The 21,139-nt window shown below is 60.3% G+C and overlaps 11 protein-coding genes across 11 annotated transcripts; 7 read left to right on the forward strand and 4 right to left on the reverse strand.

Moving 5' to 3' along the window:
• Positions 1-126: 126 nt before the first annotated feature.
• On the reverse strand, positions 127-1,174 carry THITE_2114048 (uncharacterized protein). Its single transcript, XM_003652442.1, has one exon. The coding sequence runs from the start codon at positions 1,045-1,047 to the stop codon at positions 319-321; it is 729 nt and encodes a 242-aa protein (XP_003652490.1). The 5' UTR covers positions 1,048-1,174; the 3' UTR covers positions 127-318.
• A 720-nt stretch (positions 1,175-1,894) lies between these two features.
• On the forward strand, positions 1,895-3,615 carry THITE_2114052 (uncharacterized protein). The gene is made up of 2 exons (XM_003652443.1): positions 1,895-2,146; positions 2,219-3,615. The coding sequence occupies exons 1-2, from the start codon at positions 1,966-1,968 to the stop codon at positions 3,517-3,519; spliced, it is 1,482 nt and encodes a 493-aa protein (XP_003652491.1). The 5' UTR covers positions 1,895-1,965; the 3' UTR covers positions 3,520-3,615.
• Positions 3,616-5,190: 1,575 nt separating this feature from the next.
• On the forward strand, positions 5,191-7,077 carry THITE_2087624 (uncharacterized protein; the record flags this gene model as incomplete). Its single annotated transcript, XM_003652444.1, has 1 exon — positions 5,191-7,077. The coding sequence occupies one exon, from the start codon at positions 5,191-5,193 to the stop codon at positions 7,075-7,077; it is 1,887 nt and encodes a 628-aa protein (XP_003652492.1).
• A 623-nt stretch (positions 7,078-7,700) lies between these two features.
• THITE_2114055 (uncharacterized protein) lies at positions 7,701-9,641 on the reverse strand. Its single transcript, XM_003652445.1, has 2 exons — positions 8,736-9,641; positions 7,701-8,559 (listed from the first exon to the last, which is right to left on the reverse strand). Exons 1-2 carry the CDS (start codon positions 9,429-9,431, stop codon positions 7,732-7,734), a joined length of 1,524 nt encoding a protein of 507 aa, XP_003652493.1. The 5' UTR covers positions 9,432-9,641; the 3' UTR covers positions 7,701-7,731.
• A 580-nt stretch (positions 9,642-10,221) lies between these two features.
• Positions 10,222-11,732, forward strand: THITE_2114056 (uncharacterized protein). Its single transcript, XM_003652446.1, has 2 exons — positions 10,222-10,347; positions 10,419-11,732. The coding sequence occupies exons 1-2, from the start codon at positions 10,303-10,305 to the stop codon at positions 11,496-11,498; spliced, it is 1,125 nt and encodes a 374-aa protein (XP_003652494.1). The 5' UTR covers positions 10,222-10,302; the 3' UTR covers positions 11,499-11,732.
• THITE_2114057 (uncharacterized protein) lies at positions 11,732-13,374 on the reverse strand. Its single transcript, XM_003652447.1, has one exon. The coding sequence runs from the start codon at positions 13,268-13,270 to the stop codon at positions 11,966-11,968; it is 1,305 nt and encodes a 434-aa protein (XP_003652495.1). The 5' UTR covers positions 13,271-13,374; the 3' UTR covers positions 11,732-11,965.
• Positions 13,375-13,756: 382 nt separating this feature from the next.
• Positions 13,757-15,020, forward strand: THITE_2114058 (uncharacterized protein). Its single transcript, XM_003652448.1, has one exon. The coding sequence runs from the start codon at positions 13,840-13,842 to the stop codon at positions 14,737-14,739; it is 900 nt and encodes a 299-aa protein (XP_003652496.1). The 5' UTR covers positions 13,757-13,839; the 3' UTR covers positions 14,740-15,020.
• On the forward strand, positions 15,021-17,232 carry THITE_2114059 (uncharacterized protein). Its single transcript, XM_003652449.1, has one exon. It carries the CDS (start codon positions 15,383-15,385, stop codon positions 16,973-16,975), a length of 1,593 nt encoding a protein of 530 aa, XP_003652497.1. The 5' UTR covers positions 15,021-15,382; the 3' UTR covers positions 16,976-17,232.
• Positions 17,233-17,367: 135 nt separating this feature from the next.
• On the forward strand, positions 17,368-18,192 carry THITE_2114060 (uncharacterized protein). The gene is made up of 3 exons (XM_003652450.1): positions 17,368-17,497; positions 17,559-17,623; positions 17,699-18,192. The coding sequence occupies exons 1-3, from the start codon at positions 17,473-17,475 to the stop codon at positions 17,837-17,839; spliced, it is 231 nt and encodes a 76-aa protein (XP_003652498.1). The 5' UTR covers positions 17,368-17,472; the 3' UTR covers positions 17,840-18,192.
• THITE_152340 (uncharacterized protein) lies at positions 18,158-18,984 on the reverse strand (the record flags this gene model as incomplete). Its single annotated transcript, XM_003652451.1, has 3 exons — positions 18,158-18,527; positions 18,658-18,770; positions 18,859-18,984. 3 exons carry the CDS (start codon positions 18,982-18,984, stop codon positions 18,158-18,160), a joined length of 609 nt encoding a protein of 202 aa, XP_003652499.1.
• Positions 18,985-19,260: 276 nt separating this feature from the next.
• Positions 19,261-20,819, forward strand: THITE_2114063 (uncharacterized protein). The gene is made up of 3 exons (XM_003652452.1): positions 19,261-19,410; positions 19,469-20,606; positions 20,661-20,819. Exons 1-3 carry the CDS (start codon positions 19,388-19,390, stop codon positions 20,679-20,681), a joined length of 1,182 nt encoding a protein of 393 aa, XP_003652500.1. The 5' UTR covers positions 19,261-19,387; the 3' UTR covers positions 20,682-20,819.
• The last annotated feature ends 320 nt before the right edge of the window (positions 20,820-21,139 follow it).

Raw genomic sequence — 21,139 nt, forward strand, 5'->3', positions numbered from 1 at the left:
TTTCATCTCCCAACCTCCCGGTCATTCCAGGTGCGTGTCGAGCTTTCAGGTGGTGCTGCAGGCTTCTCGCAACGCCAGAATTTGGTCGATATCGTCGCCTGCAACCACTGTTCTGTCGTGGACAAATGACCAAAATCCGTCCCATGTATCGGGACGGCCGTTGCAGCGAGCACAAGTCAACGCCTAGTTGACGCTGATTCAGGGTCAAAATTTCCATCCTCCAGCCCCATAGCCCGAGGAAACCCCTCGCCGTCCCAATCTACGCCTCTGTCCGAGCCAAGATCCGCTGAACCTCGTTCCTCAACACCACCATCATCATCAGCCCTGCATCCCCTGCTTCGCCTGCTTCGCCTGCTTCGCCTGCTTCGCCTGCTTCGCCTGTTTCACCTCCTCCTCCAACCGCGCCAGCATCTTCCCGTGGATCTTTCCCCAACCGTTCTCGCATTGGCCCTTGACCAGCCCCATCAGCAGCCGCGAGCACTGTATCGTCACGTCCTCCACCAGCTCCAGCGCCAGTTCCTGGCCTGCCCCTTCACCTTCACCTTCACCACCACCACCAACACCACCACCATCAGTACCCTCTCCATTCCCATCCCGGCAACCCCCGACTTGCCTGACCCGCCAGAACGTGTCCATGACGACCGACAGCGGGCTGCGCACGCGCACAAACACGCCGTCGCGCAGGTCGCTGAACTCGTACGTGCTGACCACGCTGGTGTCCCACAGGCCGGCGGGCACGGCGTGCACGATGTCGGTGACGCGGTAGCATGTCGGCGTCGGCGTCGGCCCGTCCGGCTGATGCTCATCCTCATCCCGGGTCTGGACCGATCGATCGGGTCCGGGTTCGTCGTCGCCGGAGCGCCGCAGCTGGGCCTTGACCTCGTCCGGGACCGAAGGCGGCGGGCTGAGCTGGGCGAGCGCGGACGGCGGGATGGGCTCGAACTTGTCCAGGTGCGGGTCGCACGAGAGGAAGAAGGCGTGGTCGGAGAGCATGGCCAGCGCCTGGGCCCGCGTGGTGCCGGCTGGGAGGCGGGAGGTGTGGGTCATTTGGGCGGTAGTGGTGAGGACTGGCCATCGGGTTGGTTCAGTTGAGTTGGATGGTAGAGGCGGATGGGAGATGGGGGTGGGGTGGGCTTACAGGACGGCATCTTGTTACTGAATTTCTCTTCAGCTTTTGTAGTGGGGTGTAAGAGCTGGCTACCTTTTTCTCTTTTTCTTTTCCTCTTCTCGTTTCAGGCTGTATGTAATTGGACTAACCGAGGTAGGTAGACCGGCGGAGAAGTGACATTACAGCCTTCAAAGATGATGTCCGGTGCCGCTATTTATTCAAGCAGCTTTGATTCAGTAGCGACCGAGTTGATTGCTTCGGAGCTGGGTCTCGGGCAGTTACGGAGGTACTTGACACAGATTGGGTCTCGCCTGGGCCGTATTGACAAGGTCCCAGACTCACTAGGCTGGTGATCTTTCGTAGTGCATTAGAAGATAGTCGAGGTCTGCTTTTCGGCCAGTGAAAAGGCCGCCGGCAGTCCCGGGCAAGATAGGCAATGGTGAAACGCTTCGAAATCGCTGCAGGGGGGGGCAGTGCCGAGCTGAGGAGGATTCGTCAAGCAACCACCTTCAACGCCGCGCGGGACACCAGTTATGCACCAAACTGCGGGCAGTCCAGCGGTTCCGTGATTCGCTCAAATCCTAGGTAGACGCAAGGCTTGCATGCCGTGCAGCACTCCTTCGGTATCTGCAAGCCAAGCCAAGGGTGTTCGTTGTCTGGGACTTACACGCCTCGGACCCTCGCATCGTCGTCATAGAGGGTTAGGGTTGGATACGCTCGAGTAAATGGGACCATGATGTTAATGACGCCGAAATTGACCATGCCGAGCTTGGAGCCTGGACTGCAAGTTAGGAAAAGCACCAGCATCCACCTCGCTGTCGGCAACAGAAATTAGAGCACGGCGCACGGAAGAAGCCATGGATGCTGTAATCAGGACCCGGAGCCGGGCTGCATACATTTGTCGCAGCTGCACCCGGCGTTTCCGTTTCCAGAGGCAGCTGCGGCGCACCTACGCGAGCGCAGCCGCGCAGCCCGACATCTACGATGTGGTGTGCGTGGGCGGCGGTCCCGCCGGTCTCAGTCTCCTGACGGCGCTGCGTACGTAGCCAGTATCTTTCTCTGTATTTGGCTGGCCACCTTGCTGACCATTGGCCTCCCCTGACCTACCAGGCGCGAACCCCGTCACTGCGCACCTCCGAGTTGCTCTCGTGGAAGCCCAGGACCTGGCCAAGGTCAGGTCGTGGAAGCTGCCCCCGGACAGGTTCTCCAACCGATGCAGCTCGCTCACCCCGTCGTCTGCGCTCTTTCTCGACCAGATTGGCGCCTGGCGACACCTCGAGCGCGACCGCGTCCAGGCATACCACGAGATGCAGGTGTGGGATGGCGTGACCGGCGCGAGGATCGAGTTCGACTGGGCTCCCGGTGCGGCGCCACCCGCCGGGACCACGATCGCCTACATGAATGAGAACCTGAACCTCACCTCCGGCCTGCTGAAGCGGCTAGAGGAGCTGGGCGGCGTGTCCGTGTTCGACAACGCGAGGGTCGAGAGGATAACCTACGGCGAGGAGACGGACGAGATGGACTTGCGCGAGTGGCCGGTGGTGCACCTGGCTGGCGGCAAGCAGCTCTCTGCCCGGCTCCTCGTCGGTGCCGACGGCGCAAACAGCCCGGTGCGCTCCTTCGCCGGCATCGAAGCCCGCGGCTGGGACTACAACCGTCACGGCGTTGTTGCCACCCTCGAGATGGAAGGGGACGGCTGGGGCGGAGAGGGCACCAAGATCGCCTATCAGAGATTCCTTCCGACGGGGCCCGTTGCCATGCTTCCGCTGCCGGGGAATTATTCCACCCTTGTCTGGTCGACGACGCCCAGCAATGCCTCGCTCCTGAAGAGCCTCTCGGCCAGGGACTTCGTTGCCATGGTGAACGCTGCCTTTCGGCTGAGCCCGACAGACCTGCAGTACATGCACACGCAGGAGTCGGGACAGGCCGAGGAGTATTCGTGGAGACTGGAACACACCCCTTTCGACTCGCGGGCGGTCCCCCAGACCGTCATTGGTGTCCAGGACGGCACCGTCGCCTCGTTCCCCCTGAAGCTGCGGCACGCAGATACCTACATCGCAGAGCGCGTGGCTCTCGTCGGCGACGCCGCCCACACCATCCATCCGCTCGCCGGCCAGGGCCTGAACCAAGGCCAGGGCGACGTGCAGAGCCTCGTCAAGACCATCGAAGACGCCGTCAGCCACGGGAAAGACATCGGCGTCACCATGTCGCTCGAGCCCTACGTCGCGGAGCGCTACGCCGCAAACCATGTGCTTCTTGGCGTGTGCGACAAGCTCCACAAGCTCTACTCGGTTGGCAGCGGCCCTCTGGTGCCCCTGAGGTCGGTGGGCTTGGCCGCCGTCAACGCGCTGGGGCCTCTCAAGGCCTTTTTGATGAACCAGGCCGCCGGAAACGGGATCAAGGTCTTTTGACGGGCCTGCCCGTTCCCAAGCGCTCCACCGTGCCGCGTGGACTTGTCCTACTCGCAGCCGCCTCCTGTTGTACAGATTTGTTTGCATCAGATGTACCATTACCACCTCTTCCTACCTTCTCCGGGTTTGTTAGGAAGGCACCCAGAGGAAATCAGTCGGAATACGCCGAAGAAGGAACCTTGCTCATTTCCGCTAAAGGCTATCATCCCGGCCTCTCGTGGCCCGTCCGAATCGGAGGGGATGAGTTGTCACGGGCCCGCCAGTTCTGACCACGGCGAACAAAAATGCCAACTGTTCAAGGTTTCCAGTTTCCAATTTTCGTCTTTCCTTTTTTCCACTTGAGTTGGCGGCCCTTGCAGCGGTGGCGGATCTAAATTCTGAGCCCTCCTGAGCAACGCCAGTCGTGATTCTGCTTTCAAACCGCCAGATCTCCGCCACTAGAGTAAACAGCAGTGCCCAACCCATTGCAAAGCTCCCACATTCCGATACCGACTCTGACATCCGACTTTGGCTACACAGTGCCTGACGTTGAGGCTGTGACTCACACAAAGTTGTGTGTGATGATCGGCTTCTCCGCCGTTGGGATCACAGCCGTGTGAGGACAGCGGCGGCTACTGATAAAAATAAAAGAAACTCCCTTTACTCCGGTCCCAACCTGCGGTTGCATGTGATCAAGACCGGGAAGGAGAAACCTGGCCTGATCGCTCGAAGAATCCCTCCAACACATACTTCTTCACCAATATATACCCATGCTCTCTGCCTCCAGGCCGGTATCACCCTCCCACCTTCTCGCACCACAGCACCACACGAATGGCCCACAAGCACACTGCTGAGTGGCTTCACGTTCATACGACTCTGCTTGCTCAGGAACTGCCAACTGGCGACGTCTCACCGTCCTCGTGCGTGGCCAACCAGTCGTATCAGAGAGTGAGACAGCACGGCTGAGGCCTGGCAGGTCCCGGAACTCGGCCAAACAATACGGTTCTTGGTGGAGGCATATAGAGCTGGGCACGTTCTCGCTTCTGGTGCTCTGAAGCAGGTACGTGCGTCGGTCGGTGTGACAGAGTATGCAAACAAAAGTACGGAGAGGCTTTGATTTCTGTGTACCCCCCTTTTTGCCGCCCTTTTCCCCAGCACCCTGTAGCCATTGATTGTTCTGTTTTATGAACTTATGTCTACATCTGCCTACCTCTATTTGAATGTAGTTATTCGAGTGTATTCGATCTTCTTGATGTGGTTGTTGTTCTGCGGTTGAAGGGCATGTGGGAAGCTTCATGTTGCTGCTCAAACACTACCCCCGAACACTACCCCCGTCCGCCATCCTCGCTCAGTTGCTATTACGCCCTGGTATTCGTATCTCGAAGAGGAGGGCGACAATGGGATGATGCGAGTGTCGAATAGGTCTGGTTGATTTCGGGAAGCATCCCTCGTCTCGGCCGCTGGGTGCCCAAACTACATAAATATCCTTCTTTTTCTGCGCTCCTCCTCTCTCCCTCTCTTCCTTTCTTCCTCACACAACTGACTTCCACCCAGCCCAGGCGAAGGCGAAGGCAAGGATCACCCAGCCCAGGCACAGGCGAACGCAAAGATCACCCAGCCCAGGCACAGGCGAAGGCAAAGGTCGGTAACAGGCACTCCCAACAACCGCACTGCTGTCAGCAAGCAAGCAAGATGTGCTTTACGGAGCGCATCTTCTATCAGTGCGCGCACCGCTCCCTGGCGGTGCTGCGGCTGTGTCCCATGACGACCGCCGGGCACAACTTTCCGGTCTGTGAGCTCGCGCCGCTCAAGCCCTTCTACGCCGAGACCATGTGTGCCGCCTGCGAGCGAGAACTGCACTCCCGTTGGGTGCTCATACGTGAGTGGGAGCACCGCTGGCTCCACGAACGCGGAGCCTGCAGCTGCGATGTCACTTTCCCGGGAATCTTGACCACTCCGCGCGTCATTGGCGAAACCAGCAGCACTGTTGATGCTTCGGAGAGCTCCATGGCCACAGGCAATGCCCATTCTGCATCGACCGAGGAAAACAAAGAGTGCTCTGCTCCTATGGCTGTCACCACGGCCGAGTCTTCCAAGAACGGCCAGCCGAAGGCCGGCGCCCAGCACGCCATCAACCAGACCGCTACCACCACCGTCGCTGGCAATGGCCGCATCCCAGCCATCTACTCTGAGAAAGTCACGGCCTCTGGCGAGCGCCACGTTGCTGTCCGGGTTCCCAGCCTCTATGCCCCCGAGTGGCGAGAGGACCACCGCGCTCTGCATGAGTCTGGAAAATGCCGCTGCCCGACCACCTTTACCCCTTTCGCACCACAGATCGGAGACGACGAGCTGACCCCGGCCGATACGGAAAATCTGCGCCATTGGCGAGAACTTGAGACCAGGCGGGCGCAAGAGAAACACGGAGGACGCAGCCACGACGAAGAGACCGCCCGACACATCGCCGAGATCGAGAAGGTGTTCGGCAAATTCACCGCCATCGGCGGGCCTCCTAGAGTCCCTCCCCTCGTGAGCATGCCTCCCGTCCCTGGGCTTGGTGCTTTTCAGTTTCGAAATCGAGGCGCGGGTGTTAGGGGTCATGGTCAGGGGAACAACCGCAACAACAACAATAACCACCCCAATCGTCGCTTTGAAAAAGGGGCCGGCCGGCCGCACTTCCAGAACCAGCCGGCGCACAACACCCAGCAGGCCCAAGGCTACACTCCCCAGCAGCCCCAAGTCTACAACCCCCAGCAGCCCCACGGCGGCCAAGTTGTGCTTGCCTCGCAGGCCCCGACACCGTACGGCGCTCCCCCTCCCAGAGGCCCTCACCAGTTCGGCGCGGCGCCCACATACCCCCTGAACACCTGGTACCCGCCCCCCCATCAGCCGCACTACTTCACCGCGGCTTACCCGGCCTACACGAGCCCGGCGACGTACACCAACACCATCCCGGAGGGCGCATACCGCTGGGAAACGCCGCGCGGAGCTAGTGAGGCAGACATGCTCGCGCGCGAGCGGGGTCTCGGCCCGTACCGGCGCGGCGGCTTCATCTACCCCGACACGAACCAGCCGGTGCCGGCGCCGGCACCCAGACCCCAGAGCCGGGGTCCAACTGGCCCGGTCCCGGTCCCGGTTCGCCATCGTCTTCCTGCTCCCTCGCAGGTTCAGGCTCAGTCGCAAGAGGCCAAGACCAGCGACAACAACAACAACAAGGGCAATGCCAAGGCCACCCTGCCGCCCGAGGACATTCCCATCTGCGGCCTCCCCATCGGCGCCGGACCCGAGGGCGAGAACCAGATGCCGAGCTGGGAGGGCTGCGCGCTGCGGAACCCGCGGACCATCGACGCCGTCACCGCCTCAGCCAAGAAGGAGGACGAAGCCGAAACCCAGGCCGCGGCTGGAGCTCAAGCCGAAGTTGAAGCAGAGAAGTGCGAGGAGGACAAGAAGGGCGATGACCAGGGCCACGATGAGGGCGACGACCAAATTGAGCAGGGTGAGCAGGACAAGGGCAACGGCGACGACAACGAGGAGTCCTCGCCGCGCCCCCTGCCGCAGCGGCGCCATTCGGCTTCGACTTGACGCGTGTCGTCAAGCGGTACGTCTGTCCCCGGCCTCCCTTTTGCTTGTACAGCCACAACGTGAGCGGGAATACTGACGTCGGTCACGCAAACACAGGAGCCAGTCAGTGTACAACGATGTAGGATATACACGTCTCGTTGGCCACAGGGCAGCAGGAAGACAGGGAGGAGCTCCGGCATGCATCCATCGCAACATTCTGCGGACTTGGCCGCCTCCCCCCTGGCTTATGATACAAGCAGATACAAACGAAACGACAATTCGACCAGGACGAAGAACGAGCGTTTCGTTCTGCTTCACCTCCGGCCACAAATCAAACCAACCAGCCCCCCAATCCCCTTTGCCCACCGCCAATTTGGCCGGGCTTTCTCTTTCCGAGATGCAAAGGGCGTCGGCTACTCTATCTATCTATGACCGTAGCCCAGGAAAACGGCTCAACCAAAGACCACACCGACACTGGAACCGCGCGGCTCCCGCTTTTGCTGCCCACCGCGCCTGATTTCGCTCGTCGCGCTTCGAATCAAGTGCCCATTCCGCGATCATTTCTCAGTCTTGATGCTCGGCGCTCGCTTCATTTCTCGAGTCGCGTTTTTTTTGGACTTTTACCGATCAACCTCGCCTACGGGGAAGAAAAGAGGAAAAAAAGGGAAAAAAAAGTCAGCACTCAAACAACCACTTGCATTCAGGGCAGAAAGGCGGGGTGGTTCCGAAATCGAAAAAGGGGGGAAGGGGGGAACACTTACCAAACACCAGATCCATGGTGCCAATGACGGCCACAGCATCAGCCAGCAAATGGCCCTTCGAGACATGGTCGAAGCCGGCGAGGTGGGCGAAGCCGGGGGCGCGGATGTGCACGCGGTAGGGGCGCTCGCTGCCGTCGCTGACGACGTACACGCCCATCTCGCCCTTGGGGGCCTCGATGGCGGTGTAGGTGTCGCCGGGGGGCACGGCGTAGCCCTTGGTATAGAGCAGGAAGTGGTGGATCAGGGCCTCCATGTTCTCCTTCATGGCGGCGCGGGGCGGGGGCGAGATCTTGTAGTCCTCGACGCGGACGGGGCCGGCGGGCATCTTGTTGAGGCACTGGTGGATGATGCGCAGCGACTGGCGGAACTCCTCCATGCGGCACAGGTACCGGTCGTAGCAGTCGCCGTTGACGCCGACCGGCACGTCGAACTCGACCTGGTCGTACGCGTCGTACGGCGCGCTCTTGCGGATGTCCCACGGCACGCCCGACCCGCGCAGCATCACGCCCGTGAACGACAGGTTCAGCGCGTCCGCCGCCGACACGACGCCCACGCCCTTGAGCCGGTTGATCCAGATGCGGTTGTCCGTCAGCATCTCCTCCGTCTCGTCGATCCGGTCGCCGAACTGCGTCGCCCATTGGTAGATGTCGTCGAGCAGGCCGATGGGGATGTCTTGGTGGACGCCGCCGGGCCGGACATAGGCGGCGTGCATACGGGCGCCCGAGACGCGCTCATAAAATTCCTGGGCACATGGACATTAGAATTTCCCTTTCCCCCCAAATTTTGCAGCATTATTCTTTTCCTCTTTTCAATCGATGGATTTTTTTCACTGATCCTACCCCCTCTCCTCTGGAGAGCTCCTGAACCCCGTGCTGCGGTCTGTGTGCTGCATGTGTATGTGCGTGTGTGTGCACTCACCATCAGTTTTTCTCTCTCCTCGAACCCCCACAGGAACGGCGTCAGCGCGCCAACGTCCATGGCGTGGGAGAGGACGGACATGAGGTGGTTGAGGATGCGGGTGATCTCGCCGAACATGGTGCGGATGAACTTGGCGCGCTCGGGGATCTCGATGTTGAGCAGCTTCTCGACGGCGAGCGAGAAGCACTGCTCGTTGGTCATCATGGAGACGTAGTCGAGCCGGTCAAAGTAGGGCAGCGCCTGCAGGTACGTCTTGTACTCGCACAGCTTCTCGGTGCCGCGGTGCAGCAGGCCGACGTGCGGGTCCGCCCGGACGATCTCCTCGCCATTGAGCTCCAGGATCAGGCGCAACACGCCGTGCGCGGCCGGGTGCTGCGGGCCGAAGTTGACCGTGTAGTGGCGCACCTTGCGGTTCTCGACCGAGTCCTCGAGGGATTTTCTCGCGTCGGCGCCGGCGTCGCCGTCGGGCCGCTGCGACGGGAAGTCGTAGGGGCTGGCGGCAGTCGCGAAGTCGGGGCCGGTCGGGATTAGGCGTGTACCCTGGTAGTTCTCGGGCTCGGCGTAGCGGCGGAGGGCCGAGGCGGAGAAGGCGCGGGCGGGATGTGATGATGAGATGGCGGTGGTGAGCGCGGACGACGTCCGTGTGCAGAGCCGCTTGGCGCTGCGGCCGGCGAGCCGGTACAGCGTCGTAGACATGGCTTGCGGGCGGGACTCGGGTCAGTGACGAGGGACGGAGGCGGAGGGGGGTGGACGGAGTGGAGAGTTGTTGAGAGACCCGGGTTGCGGCCGCTTCTCCGGCGTCAATGGCTCGCACTGAGCTTTGGGCTGGCTTCGGCTGTGTGGAGCGACAAACACGTTTTCGGCGCTCGTCACAGCTGCAGCCGTGGTGGCCACTGCCAAGCTCTCAGCAGTTCTGTGGCCACTGAAGCGTCCGATTGGGCGGTTCCGGGTGGGTTTTATCCGAGTCCCGGGCCTCGCCGTCAACCTCGCAACGCCCTATTGGCCGGCTCCATTTAACACAACAAGAAGCTGCCTTTTCGGTAGCTTTGCAGCGAAGCACCAGCGGAAGGCAGTTCAGGAGCAGTCCAAAGATCGCGTGATCGTGATGAGCCATCATCCTGGGAACCGCTCCGTAGAAAATATACCTAAGGTACCTACGGATTGCGCCAACACTCGACAAGACTTGCAGCCCGCGATCTACTGTGTAAGACAGACGTGATCGAAGCCCAACCTCAACAAGCTGCTCAGATAAGGTACACAAGACAAACCGGAGTCATCCAACCTCGCCGGTTTGAATTGTCCTTCCATTCAACTCAGGTAGATGCCCGTCAAGTAGTGTCCATGCAAGCACCTAGCAAATCACAGAAGAGTTTCTCTGGGGCAAGCACAGACCAGGACCCTGCTTGAAGAGTGAGGTGGAGTGGGGCGTCCCAAAGGCGGTCAGATATTCCCCGCGACCAAGAAAAATTCTGCCGATGGATGAGCAGTCCCAGAGCTGCATTGCGTCAAAGAATTTCCTGGCGCGGGAGCAACAGAGCGAGACACCAACCCCATCCATCACATCACAATGCCTCACAAACCGCCAACACAAGAAGAGCTCGAGCGACGAAATGTTTGTACTTGCTCTTTACTCTGGCAAATCTCCTTGCGAGTACGTATTGTCTAACACGGCGCCGCGCGCAGACCGTCGGGATCCACGAAGAAACTATCACCAATGTGACATCCACCGACTTCCCCTTGTCCTATCCCGGCGAGGACCACTCCTGGGACATCGAGGCCTTCAAGCGCAACTTTCGTGTCGAGTTCCACCAGAATGACCCGTTCGAAGCCTCCTTCTCCCTCATCGGATGTGACGCGTCCATCGCCAACGCCTTCCGCCGCATCATGATCGCCGACATCCCGACGCTCGCCATCGAGACCGTCTTCATCAACAACAACACGTCGGTCATCCAAGACGAAGTGCTCAGTCACAGGCTAGGCCTGATTCCCTTCCGCGGAGGCAAGGAAGGGCTGCACAAGTTCCTCAAGTGGTGGCGCAAGCCGGCGGACGAGTCGCAGATCAACAACAGCTACTACGACTTCAACACGGTGTCGCTGCGGCTGGAGGTCAAGTGCGAGTACAACGAAGCGGCGGCGCCGGGCGAGACGGACCCGACCAAGCTGTACAAGCACGCGCACGTGTACGCGCGCGACATCGAGTTCTGCCCCGTCGGGCGGCAGGAGAAGTACTTCTCCGGCGCCGACGCCATCGCGCCCGTCAACCCGGACATCCTGATCGCCAAGCTGCGCCCGGGCCAGGAGATCAGCCTGTCCATGCACATGCACAAGGGCGTCGGCTCCGACCACGCCAAGTTCTCGCCCGTCGCCACCGCCTCGTACCGCCTGCTGCCCATCATCAAGATCGAGCGGCCCATCCTGGGCCGCGACGCCGAGAAGTTCGCCCGCTGCTTCCCGCCGGGCGTGATCGGGCTGGAGAAGGTGACCAAGAAGGAGGCGGCGCAGAAGGGCAGCGGGTACGAGGGCCACGAGGGCGAGCTGAAGGCCGTCGTGGTCGATCCCATGCGGGACACCGTCAGCAGGGAGTGCCTCCGGCATCCCGAATTCCAGGGCAAGGTCAAGCTCGGCCGGAAAAAGGACCATTTCATCTTCCTGGTCGAGAGCACCGGGCAGTGGGAGAGCGACGCCATCTTCATGGAGGCCGTCGCCCACCTGAAGAAGAAGGCGCGTGACCTTGAGAAGCAAGTGCAGAACATGGTCAGATAGGCTGGAGAGAGAAAGGGTGCCTGGCGGGCAATGGCGGTTTGTTGCATTTTTTCGATGTGTCATACAGCATCACATGGGAACGGCGTACACGGCGGTTATCATAAAAGGGGGGTCTCCGGCCACTGGGTCATTTCGAGCTTCATGTAGACATTTCTGTGGCGTTTATTTTGACGGGAAATAATCCTTGCTTGACATAGCCACCGTTTGTCTGAATTTCTTTTCTCTACGCTGCGTCCTTGCGCCAGTGTAAGCAAAGGCCTGCACTCAGGGTGCAGAGATATCCTGCTCTGCTCTAAACCCTTTCTTCCACCCCGACCGAGCGTTGCCCCTCCGACGTCCGACCAGGAGGGAACGAGATCACCTCGAAGCTCTCCTCTCATCCCCTTATTCCACGGTCCAGTAATATATCGCTTTGGTCGCTGACTGACGCTAGCGACGGAGATGCGCGGGGACGGCCAACCCGCCTCTCATCGTGATTTGAACTTGAGCTTAAACATGAAGATGACGGTGGCGAACGCCGGATCCGTCACGACGATCTCCTGCCCGTGGTCCAGCCCCAGCTCCGCCAGCGTCTTGTCCAGGTTCGGCCGCGTCTGCTCCTCCAGGCTGGGCGGCAGCTGCATGTACAGCGTCTTGGTGGCGGTGCGCACGCTCGGCTGGCGCAGCTGGGCCTCGGGCCGCGCGGCGAGCGAGTCGAGCAGCTCGCGCAGCGTCCAGGCGGCGTCGGCCGGCAGGTCGCGCGCCTGCCCGCCGCACACGGGGCAGTCGTCCTTGCGCTCGTGCCGGAACGTGTACGTGTAGATGCCGTCGTTGCCCGAGTACATCATGTAGTTGGCGTCGGGCAGGCCGAGCGACGGCGCGCAGTTGGACGCGATCTTGAGCGCCTCGTTGCAGCAGGCCGCGGCGATCACGCTGTTGGTGGAGGCGATCGCCGGGATGATGTTCTTGACCACGCCCTGCGTGAGCGAGTAGGTCACCCCGGGGATGTTGAACTCGCGCGCCCGGTCGAGGGCTTTTTGGTAGAGCCAGTTGATGTGTTCGGGGTCGTCTTTGTCGAGCTGCGGGAAGGGCTTTTCTTGGTCCCAGGCGATGACGTGCGCCCACTCGATGCAGTGTTCGGGCTGTCGCGGGATGCTGGCGAGGGTGCACAGGGGGACGGCGGCGCGGGGGGCGTGCATGTCGAGCTGGCACTCGATGCAGGATGTGACGGTAGGGAAGATGACACGTGCTTGGCCCTTGAAGCCCTCGGTGCCTCCGTCGATGAGGGGCTTGTAGCTGTCCTCGATGTTCTCGTCGACCAAGCCGACCAGCGTCGCGTTGATCCACCGGCGCGCCTCGATGCTGTCGAGCCCGCAGATGACGAGCTGGAACTGCATGTAGAAGTCCTCATCGAAGTCCTGGATCTTGCAGTTGTACGGCGTGATCCTGACTCCCCTCACGCGTTTCTCGACGAACCGGGCAGCGACCTCAGCCTTGGACTTGCCGACGTCCTCCTGGCGGAAGAGGAACTGGCGGTTGAGGTTCGAGATGTCGATCGTGTCCATGTCGATGACGTGGATGTCTTTGAAGCCAGACAAGGCCAGGTTTTTGAGAATCTCGCAGCCGAGCCCTCCAGCTCCAATGACCAGAACCTTCATGGTCTCCATGGCTCGGGCCACCACGCTGCCGTTGAAGGTGCTGGCATCGGTGAAGGGCCCCGGCCGGGTCCGGACGCTGTCGAGATACTTCCATCGAGCTGGCTCGGACGCCGGGTGCACGTTGGCAGAAGCCATGGCTGCATAGCTTCACCTGACGTTGAAGCCTGGTCTGTTGAAGCCTGGTCTCTTTAACCGGTTCGTGTTCGGCTACCAGGGAGGGAGCTGTTGGTGGTTAGCGGGGGCAGGCAATCACTCCGAGGGCTTATCGCGGTTCCCCGCGCTTATCTGAGCGAGCTCTTAGTGTACAGGGGCCCCTGCTTCGCAAACATCTCAGTGGAGCAAGAGGCATCGTTACGACCAGGAGTTGTTTCCATCAGCAACTGGCTCTACATGTAGCTGGAGGCCTAAGAGGAATGTTGAATATGAGGACATGCACTGGGATTGGGACGTCACCTCCATGGCATTGAAGAGCAAATCTCAGTTTCAGCACGTTGGGGAGACCGCGGGAAACAGAAACTGCCACACTCCGAATACTTGAACATCCTCAAAATCTAGCAGCAACCCAAGACCCAGAGAGCCATCAGCTTGCAGCACACACCGAGCGGACACAACAAAGGATCAGCGTGGAAACTCAGAGCCAGCCTGCAAATATCGGAGGGTGGTAACGGCCAAGTCTGGGTTGAAGTCGAGAGCCACAATTAATCATGGACGAACTGCTTAGGCCAGCCAGCATCGTCCGCACGACGAAGACAGACGCAGGGGCCGATCTCCTGCGGGAGCGAAGTGTCCAGGAGCGCACCAATACCGCCGAGGCGAAATCGAAAGCCGAGCAGCGCAGGACTCCTGCCTCGCCAGAGGATGCGCTCGAAATCCTGCGGCACGAGCCAGACTACGATTCACTGACTTCTGTCCTGAAGTTTCTTTCCCGCCACGAAGCCGCTGGCTCGAGCTTCCCAACCATCAAGCTGCCCAGTCCGCTGAGCGCCCAGCTCGTCCAGGTTCTGGTCGCCGAGATCGTGCCGAACTACTGGGCCCTGCTGGTCGAAGATGTCCACCAGGGCAAGGACTCCGGTCTGAAACTGCTACTCTACTGTATCTCGAGCGTCGCTGGCGTCAATGCAATCCTCGTCCGGCTGCGGGCCCTAATTCAGGAAGCCAAGTCCGAGGCAGCGGACAAGGCAAGGCGGCCCGATATCTCCCTTAACCTCGGTATCCTCCTGGACCTGCTGTGCCGTGTCCTCCACGGTGACGGCTGGCTGTTGGGAGCATGGCGGGCCGCAACGTCGGGGTCGGATGCGCCCGCGCGTGTAAGGCCCAGGGTGCAGGAGATTGTTGCGACGTTCGGCAGCGGCCGCATTGTCTCTCTGGCTGCCGAGGCCGACGAAGTCGCCAAAGCCAACAGCCCCAAAAAGAAGGACGAAGGTATTTGGCCTGCAGATTCTTTGCAATACACCGAGTGGTTGGCCCGGAATATCGTAAAGCTAGCGTTGTCGGGCGAGACCGCGGACGAGACAAGACTCGCCTCTGACTTATTTGCCAAAGCCATGCGCCTTGGCCACCCTGGTAGGCGTCACTGTTTGTCGCGTTATGGGATGGGGCGTTGACGGCGACTTAGACGCAGCGATCAAGCAGTTGCTCTCCGAGCTTGTTCTCAAGAAAAGTGCTGATCCGGCCCGATTCGGCGTTCTGCTATGGAACCTGCCTCGAACTGAGCAATGCAAAGTCCTGTTCTCCGTCCTGAAGCTGTTCTCGGCCGAGCACCTGGATCGTCTCGGACGCTGTGATTCCGCGGAGAGCAAGCCCATCATATCTGCTGTGGCCGGCGCGCTCAACGGAATGCTCGGTGCGGATGGGAATGGGCGGGGACACTTGCTGGACTGGTTGACTGGCTCCTCAGGTGCTGGCATGGGAGAAGGCGTTGGCATCCGGCGTGCAGTTGTCGCCGTTACTTCGCTGAACAGAGACGACATTGTGACCGTGCTCGAAAAGAGTCTCAAACAGTTCGGGGACCAGCTCTACATCAAACACTCTCCCGTGCTGCAGCAGGAAGGTTAGTGCTGAGTCCCCGGTTCTCAGGGGCAGCAACTGACTTGGCGTGCAGCCCATGCCCAGGTCCTCCTCTTAAGCGCTGGGTACGTGTCCAGGATATCACCGGTGAAATTAGCCATGCTCTTGCGCTCAAGTGTTTGGCTCAACGCAATCTCGAACCGACTGGGAGCACCCAACCAGCGTGCCCGTTTGCTTGGGATGATCGTGGGGGAGGCCCTCTCCGGCCTGGTCGACCAGGGAGATAAGCGACTAAACTTCCAGATGGAGGAGACGGACCAGGACGAAGGCCGATGGTACAAAGAGCTCACCGCAGTTTCGGACGAGATAGGGTCTCTGGATCCCTTAGTGACCGCCCGTCCTGAAGTACCTATGAGGAAGCGTGAGGCGGCGCGGAAGCCAGTGAACAGGCCACCACCCCAGCCTCCACAAAGTGGTCTTATTATCGAGGAGCTCAGCGACGAGGAGCCACCAGAAGAGGACGACATTGTTCCTTATGCGAAACCGGACTCGGATCCGGAAGACTCCGAGGAGGACGCAACCTTGGTCAGGCGCGATAAGCCAAAAGCGCCCGTCTACATCCGGGATCTGATCAAGTACCTTCGGGACACAGACAACTACGACCACCAGAAGCTCGCATTGTCGACGGCACCGACGCTCATTCGCCGGAAAGCGGACTACGGCACGGAAGTGTCGGAACACGCCGAGGAGCTTGCGTCGCTGCTTGTCGGCCTCAGCGACAGGTTCGAAATGGACAACTTTGACGACTTGAGAGCCCAAGGAATGATGGCTCTCATTGTTGCCAAACCAGAGAAGATGGGCCCGTGGTTCGCCAAGACGTTCTTCGACGGCGACTACTCCATTTCTCAGAGGGCTTCAATCCTCGTCGTCCTTGGCTTGAGCGCCCGCGAGTTAGCAGGCCTCGAAACATCGGAATATGCGGCCGCGGCAGCATTTCCGTCCAAGACGCTCCCACAGCGGGTCGAGAAACTCTACCTCGGCCACAGCTCATCGCATAGTCAATCCTCCTCCGCCTCCCTTAAACCCCTCCCCGCCAACGCTCTCGATAACATTGCCACCTCTCTCACCTCCAACTTCCTCGCCCCCCTCGCAGCCGCCGCCGCCGACGCCGCCACCGGCCCCGACATCCTCAAGCTCTCCACCTTCACCTCCCGCCTCGACGAGGAGACGCCCTCCAACCCCAAGATCAAATACAAATCCCGCCCGAAACCCCGCGTCCGCGCGATCCCCAACACCACCGCCCAGCTGCTGTGCACATCCTTCTTCTTCCCACTCACCGCCCGCTTCCAAGCCGCGCTGCACGCCGCCTCGTCCGGCGGCCCCCGCGGCGGCGGCAGCAGCAGGTCGATCCTCTTCCACCCGTACCTGCTGGCGCTCTACCTCAAGACGCTCGCGCTGGTCCTGCACGCGGCCGGGCCGGGTACGCTGGCGCTGCCGCAGATGACGGCGGAGCTGTGGCGCCTGCTGCTGGGCACGCGCGTGCGCGCGCAGGCCGTCGGCGACCTGGCCGTCACGCGCGGCGTGCTGTTCGGCCTGCTGGCGCTGCTGGAGGTGAACGAGGACCGCATGCGGGACGTGTGCGCCGAGCTGGGCGCCGAGGTGGTCGAGGCGCAGGAGTGGGTCGCCGGCGTGTTTGGCGGGCTGAGGGGCGGCGACGAGGGCGGGGAGGAGGAGCAGGTCAAGATGTTGGCTGCTGGGGTGCTGGTGAGGCTGAGGGAGGCGATTGAGAAGTGGCGGCTGGTGCTGGTCGGGGATTTAATTGGGTTTGGTTAAGGTGGGGGATTGGGAGGATGCTTCTTTGTTCCTATTTTAGTTTCCTTGTGACACGCTGCCAGTCTCGCAAAAACAGAGAGATCTTTTGTCACTCATGGTGTTAAACCTCTCTGAGAGGACGGGGATACCGAGAGCCTGGAGGTAAGCGTCTACGGAGGGGAGATTCCGCCTCGTAAAAAAAAAAAAAATGGCATAACCTTCGCTAGAAAACCCGTAGATTCTGAGTTCGGATGTTCTCTTCAAAATCCGACTCTTAGTGTGCCCCCCTTTTGTATCGAGTATCCGTACTTTACTACCAGGCGGGTTGAGTGGTTGCGTTCAGGGGTGTCAGGTGACCTGCAGGTTCTAAATGACGCCATCGCGGCTTGGCGCTTTCGGCTGCTGGGAAACATTGACAAATCAAGATCCGAGATCGCCCGGGACGGCCGCATCTCTTGCTCCAACACAACCCTTTAGTGAGCTGTGGTAGGAAACGGCCAAGTCATTCTCTTCTCGCCATGGCGACTCCGGCTGCCCAGATTCGTGAGGATAAATTCTCACTTTGCCCTTCGCACGTTTATGCTCTTTGCTGACACAAACGCAGCATCCATTGGCTCGAGTGCTCCCGCGGTCTCCCAGCAGACCACCGAGGCTGCCTCGAAGCCCAAGGTGCGCTCACACTTACCGATCAACCCGTTTGAGCATGTTTACGGAGAGCTAACCAGACGGCCGGCGTCCGATCAGCCCTGCTGCGTGTGCAAGGACGAAAAAGCCAAGCGCGATGAGTGCATGCTCTTCTCGAACGCCGCCGACCCCCAGAAAGAATGCCAGTCGACAATAGAACAGTACCGGAGCTGCATGGCCGGGTTTGGGTTCAAGGTTTGAGGCAGGCCTGCGCGCATGCCGGAAGAGCGGCGTTGGATTGCGACGATATGATGTATAATAGTTGGCGTTGAGGGATAGACTTGGCTTGGGACAAAATGAAACCGTTCTCCTCTACACCAGCAATGGCCGGCGACAGTCGTCTAAACCGTTGATAGCAGAGCTCCATACGCCGATTCCAGCCTCGTTACGACAGCAACCCACCCAACGCCCAAGCAACAGGGGTATCATCAACCAGCAAAGAGAAAGCAACCTCCAGCAAAGCCAACTCCGGCAACCTCGACCCGAGCAAATAACCACAAACAGGCCCAGCCACCCTTTCTACTCCCCCTTCCCCTTCCCCTTTCCATCACCACCACCACTTCCAACATCACCCACCCTCACAGCCGCAGCAGCCGCAGCCGCAGCCGCCGCCGCAGCAGCAGCGCCCGAACCCCTCCCAAGCACAGCGCGAACCGCCCCCTTCTCGCCCTCCCGCTCCTCTCCCCGCTCGTCGGCGCACCCCATCCCCACGCCCATCAGCCGCGCCACGTCCTCCTTGCGGCCCTTGTACAGCGCCTGCAGCTGCACGCCGAGGTTCAGCATGCGCCGGCGGTGCTCGGCCAGCGCGCGCGCGATCGCCTCCGCGCTGGCGTCGCGCCGGGCGAGGGCGAGCTGCAGCTTCTTGAGGAGGGCGGTTTGGCGCGCGCATCTGTTGCCCGTTGGCGCCGTGTTCAGGTAGCGTTTGGTTAGTGTTGCGCTGCGCGTGAGGGAAGGGGGAAGGGGGAGGGGAAGGGGAGCATGAGAGGAGGGCGGAGGATGAGAGAGACGGGGAAACGTACCGGAGGTCTCTGTGCTTGGCGACGGCTTTTTGGATGCGGGACTCGACTTGTTTGAGGGCGGCCTCGTAGGCTGCGGCGAGGGCTGCGCGGCTCTTGTCGCGGGCTTGTTGGGCCTAATGGGTAGGTGCCGAGGTTGAGTTACGCTGAGAGGAGGGGGCGGGCGAGCTGAAAGGGGATACCTGAGTATAGGCAGTGTCATACCTTTCGCAGGCGGGCGCGGGCTGCGCCGGCTTCTTTCAGTCGGCCGTTGTAGGCCTGGTATTCAGCATCAGAGTCGGAGTCCACTGCAACCCTTCGGGGTCGGGCTGTGTTTGCTGCCGGTGCCATCTCGTGTGCGTCTTTGCGGGATGGTGGTCTTGGCGAGTGGTGTTTCAGTTGTTTTCATTCAACGTCCGCTTAGACGACGTGTATGTCTACCGCAGACCTGGACACCTCGAATGCAAGTAATTTGAAACGAGGCGGTTATCCGTATCCGTACTCCGTACTTGGGTGGGATCATTGATCCCTGTCGCTTGGACGGAAAGTCAGATCCCTGCAAGATCTCGGCTCTTGGCAAATCCCTGGCTTGTGCGCTGACCTCATTGGCGGTGTAACCGGGCAGATTCTTTTTGCTCGGATTCCCCGCCAAAAAATTCCAGTTCCACAACCAGCAGCGGGCAGCCTCCTTCCCGCTCCATTCCCTTACCCCCAGGACTACAGCTCAGCAGCGCTGAGCAACCGTCTGGATCAGATGGGTCTCGCTGCCGCCAAGAAGTGAGGACAGACAGCGCGCCCAAACCGCAGTCGCCGTTGCTGACAAACACACAAATAGCAAGCGGAAACTCGGCCACGACCCGAACAACACCAAATGGTCGCGCAACACCGAGTCGTTTGGCCAGAAGATCCTGAGGGCTCAGGGGTGGCAGCCGGGCCAGTACCTCGGCGCGAAGGATGCGCCGCATGCTGAGTGGCATACCGAGGCCAGCGCGGCCCACATCCGCGTCGTGCTGAAGGACGACACCCTGGGCCTCGGGGCCAAGCGGAACAACGGCGACGAGTGCACCGGCCTGGATGCCTTTCAAGACCTTCTGGGTCGCCTCAACGGCAAGAGCGACGAGGCTCTGGAGGCCGAGCGAAAGGCGCGGGAGGATCTGAAGCTCAGTCTGTATGTCGAGAGGAAGCTCGGGCTCGTCCGATTCGTCAGGGGCGGGTGGCTGGTTAATGACCAGCTGAAGGATTCTCCGGTCGAAGAGGCTACTGAGTCGGGCCCAAGCCTATCCGTCACTACGGTTCCCACCGATTCGCCAGCGCCCGCGGCGGGGAGCTCCAAGAAGCGGAAGGCCGACCAAGATACCCCGGCAGACGAGAAGGTGCGCAAAAAAGAGAAGAAGTCCAAGAAAAGGAAAGCGGAATCCGACCCCGAGGTGGACAGCGAAGATGTAAGGGAGAAGAAGGATAAAAAGAGATCGAAAAAGCACCGAGCGGAATCTGAAGGGAGTGGAGAGGCGGCACCAGTGTCGGCAAAAAGCAGCAGGAGCAAGAAGGACAAGACAACAGTTGCGGAGGGCTCCGGTGCAAGCACGAGCGCTGTTGCGGCAGAGGCTGGCGAGTCGCTGGATGAAGTTGACGGTTCCGCTGAAGTTAGGAAGGTGAAGAAGGACAAGAAAGACAAGAAGGACAAGAAGGAGAAGAAGGAGAAAAAGGAGAAGCAGAAACGGGACAAGGCTGCTTTAAATTCGGGAGCTGAGCTTGGAGACAGCATATCTAAAGAGAAGAAGAGGAGGAAAGACGACGGCACCTCAGAAGAGACGGTGTCTTCAGCGCCTACTCCAGCCGACAGTAGCATCTCCACGCCAAGCGGCAGCGGCTACTCAACGCCTGTCCCAACTGGATCCAGCCGGTACCTGGCAAGATCGAGATTCATAGCCCAGAAGAAGATGGCGTTTACAGACAGCGCCGCGCTCAACCAAGTAAGGCGGCGATTTCAGTCCGCAGTTCGGTGCAGATTGGCTAACAGCTGCTAGATATTCATGATCAAGTCATAGACTGGGTCTGATCCGGAGGTCAAGTCGGTTTAGACTCGTTCCCAGCCGTCGCTCCGCACGCTCTAGGCTGAGTCCTAGCCCCGTTTCGAAACCCTGGTATATTCCTCCGATGGTGACCCAACATATGCAGTTACGCATACTCAACATCGACTGGCCTCACACGCCCTCCGCCGCCAAAGCCCACTGGCCGAAGTTCTCGTCAGCCATGGCCTAGTTCCGCAATCTGTGGCGCGGGCTTATGCGGCTTGGAATGGGTCAGTGGCTGCGGATTAGGGATGCTCACCGCCTGCTTAATCGCCTGCTCCTCTGGTGGATGCGCGTCGAAGCGGAAGGGATGCTGGGGGAAGTCGCCGGGACTCCCAAGGGAGGCAGGGGGCCAATGTGCGCGACCTCCTACTACCTACAAAGCAATACTATGTATGTTGAAGGTCGCCGTTCTCTGTCCCTCACATTTTAGC

Source organism: Thermothielavioides terrestris, chromosome 2, assembly GCF_000226115.1.
Source record: "Thermothielavioides terrestris NRRL 8126 chromosome 2, complete sequence".
Classification (NCBI taxonomy): Eukaryota; Fungi; Ascomycota; class Sordariomycetes; order Sordariales; family Chaetomiaceae; genus Thermothielavioides; species Thermothielavioides terrestris.

Coding starts and splice junctions, on each gene's coding strand:
- THITE_2114048 (XM_003652442.1), bottom strand. CDS start 1,047: ATGACCCACACCTCCCGCCTCCCAGCCGGCACCACGCGGGCCCAGGCG.
- THITE_2114052 (XM_003652443.1), top strand. CDS start 1,966: ATGGATGCTGTAATCAGGACCCGGAGCCGGGCTGCATACATTTGTCGC. Junction 2,147..2,218: donor CAGTCTCCTGACGGCGCTGC/GTACGTAGCCAG, acceptor CTGACCTACCAG/GCGCGAACCCCGTCACTGCG.
- THITE_2114055 (XM_003652445.1), bottom strand. CDS start 9,431: ATGTCTACGACGCTGTACCGGCTCGCCGGCCGCAGCGCCAAGCGGCTC. Junction 8,560..8,735: donor AGGAGAGAGAAAAACTGATG/GTGAGTGCACAC, acceptor CCATGTGCCCAG/GAATTTTATGAGCGCGTCTC.
- THITE_2114056 (XM_003652446.1), top strand. CDS start 10,303: ATGCCTCACAAACCGCCAACACAAGAAGAGCTCGAGCGACGAAAT. Junction 10,348..10,418: donor AAGAGCTCGAGCGACGAAAT/GTTTGTACTTGC, acceptor CGCCGCGCGCAG/ACCGTCGGGATCCACGAAGA.
- THITE_2114057 (XM_003652447.1), bottom strand. CDS start 13,270: ATGGCTTCTGCCAACGTGCACCCGGCGTCCGAGCCAGCTCGATGGAAG.
- THITE_2114058 (XM_003652448.1), top strand. CDS start 13,840: ATGGACGAACTGCTTAGGCCAGCCAGCATCGTCCGCACGACGAAGACA.
- THITE_2114059 (XM_003652449.1), top strand. CDS start 15,383: ATGATCGTGGGGGAGGCCCTCTCCGGCCTGGTCGACCAGGGAGATAAG.
- THITE_2114060 (XM_003652450.1), top strand. CDS start 17,473: ATGGCGACTCCGGCTGCCCAGATTC. Junction 17,498..17,558: donor GACTCCGGCTGCCCAGATTC/GTGAGGATAAAT, acceptor ACACAAACGCAG/CATCCATTGGCTCGAGTGCT. Junction 17,624..17,698: donor AGGCTGCCTCGAAGCCCAAG/GTGCGCTCACAC, acceptor GCGTCCGATCAG/CCCTGCTGCGTGTGCAAGGA.
- THITE_2114063 (XM_003652452.1), top strand. CDS start 19,388: ATGGGTCTCGCTGCCGCCAAGAA. Junction 19,411..19,468: donor GGTCTCGCTGCCGCCAAGAA/GTGAGGACAGAC, acceptor ACACACAAATAG/CAAGCGGAAACTCGGCCACG. Junction 20,607..20,660: donor ACAGCGCCGCGCTCAACCAA/GTAAGGCGGCGA, acceptor AACAGCTGCTAG/ATATTCATGATCAAGTCATA.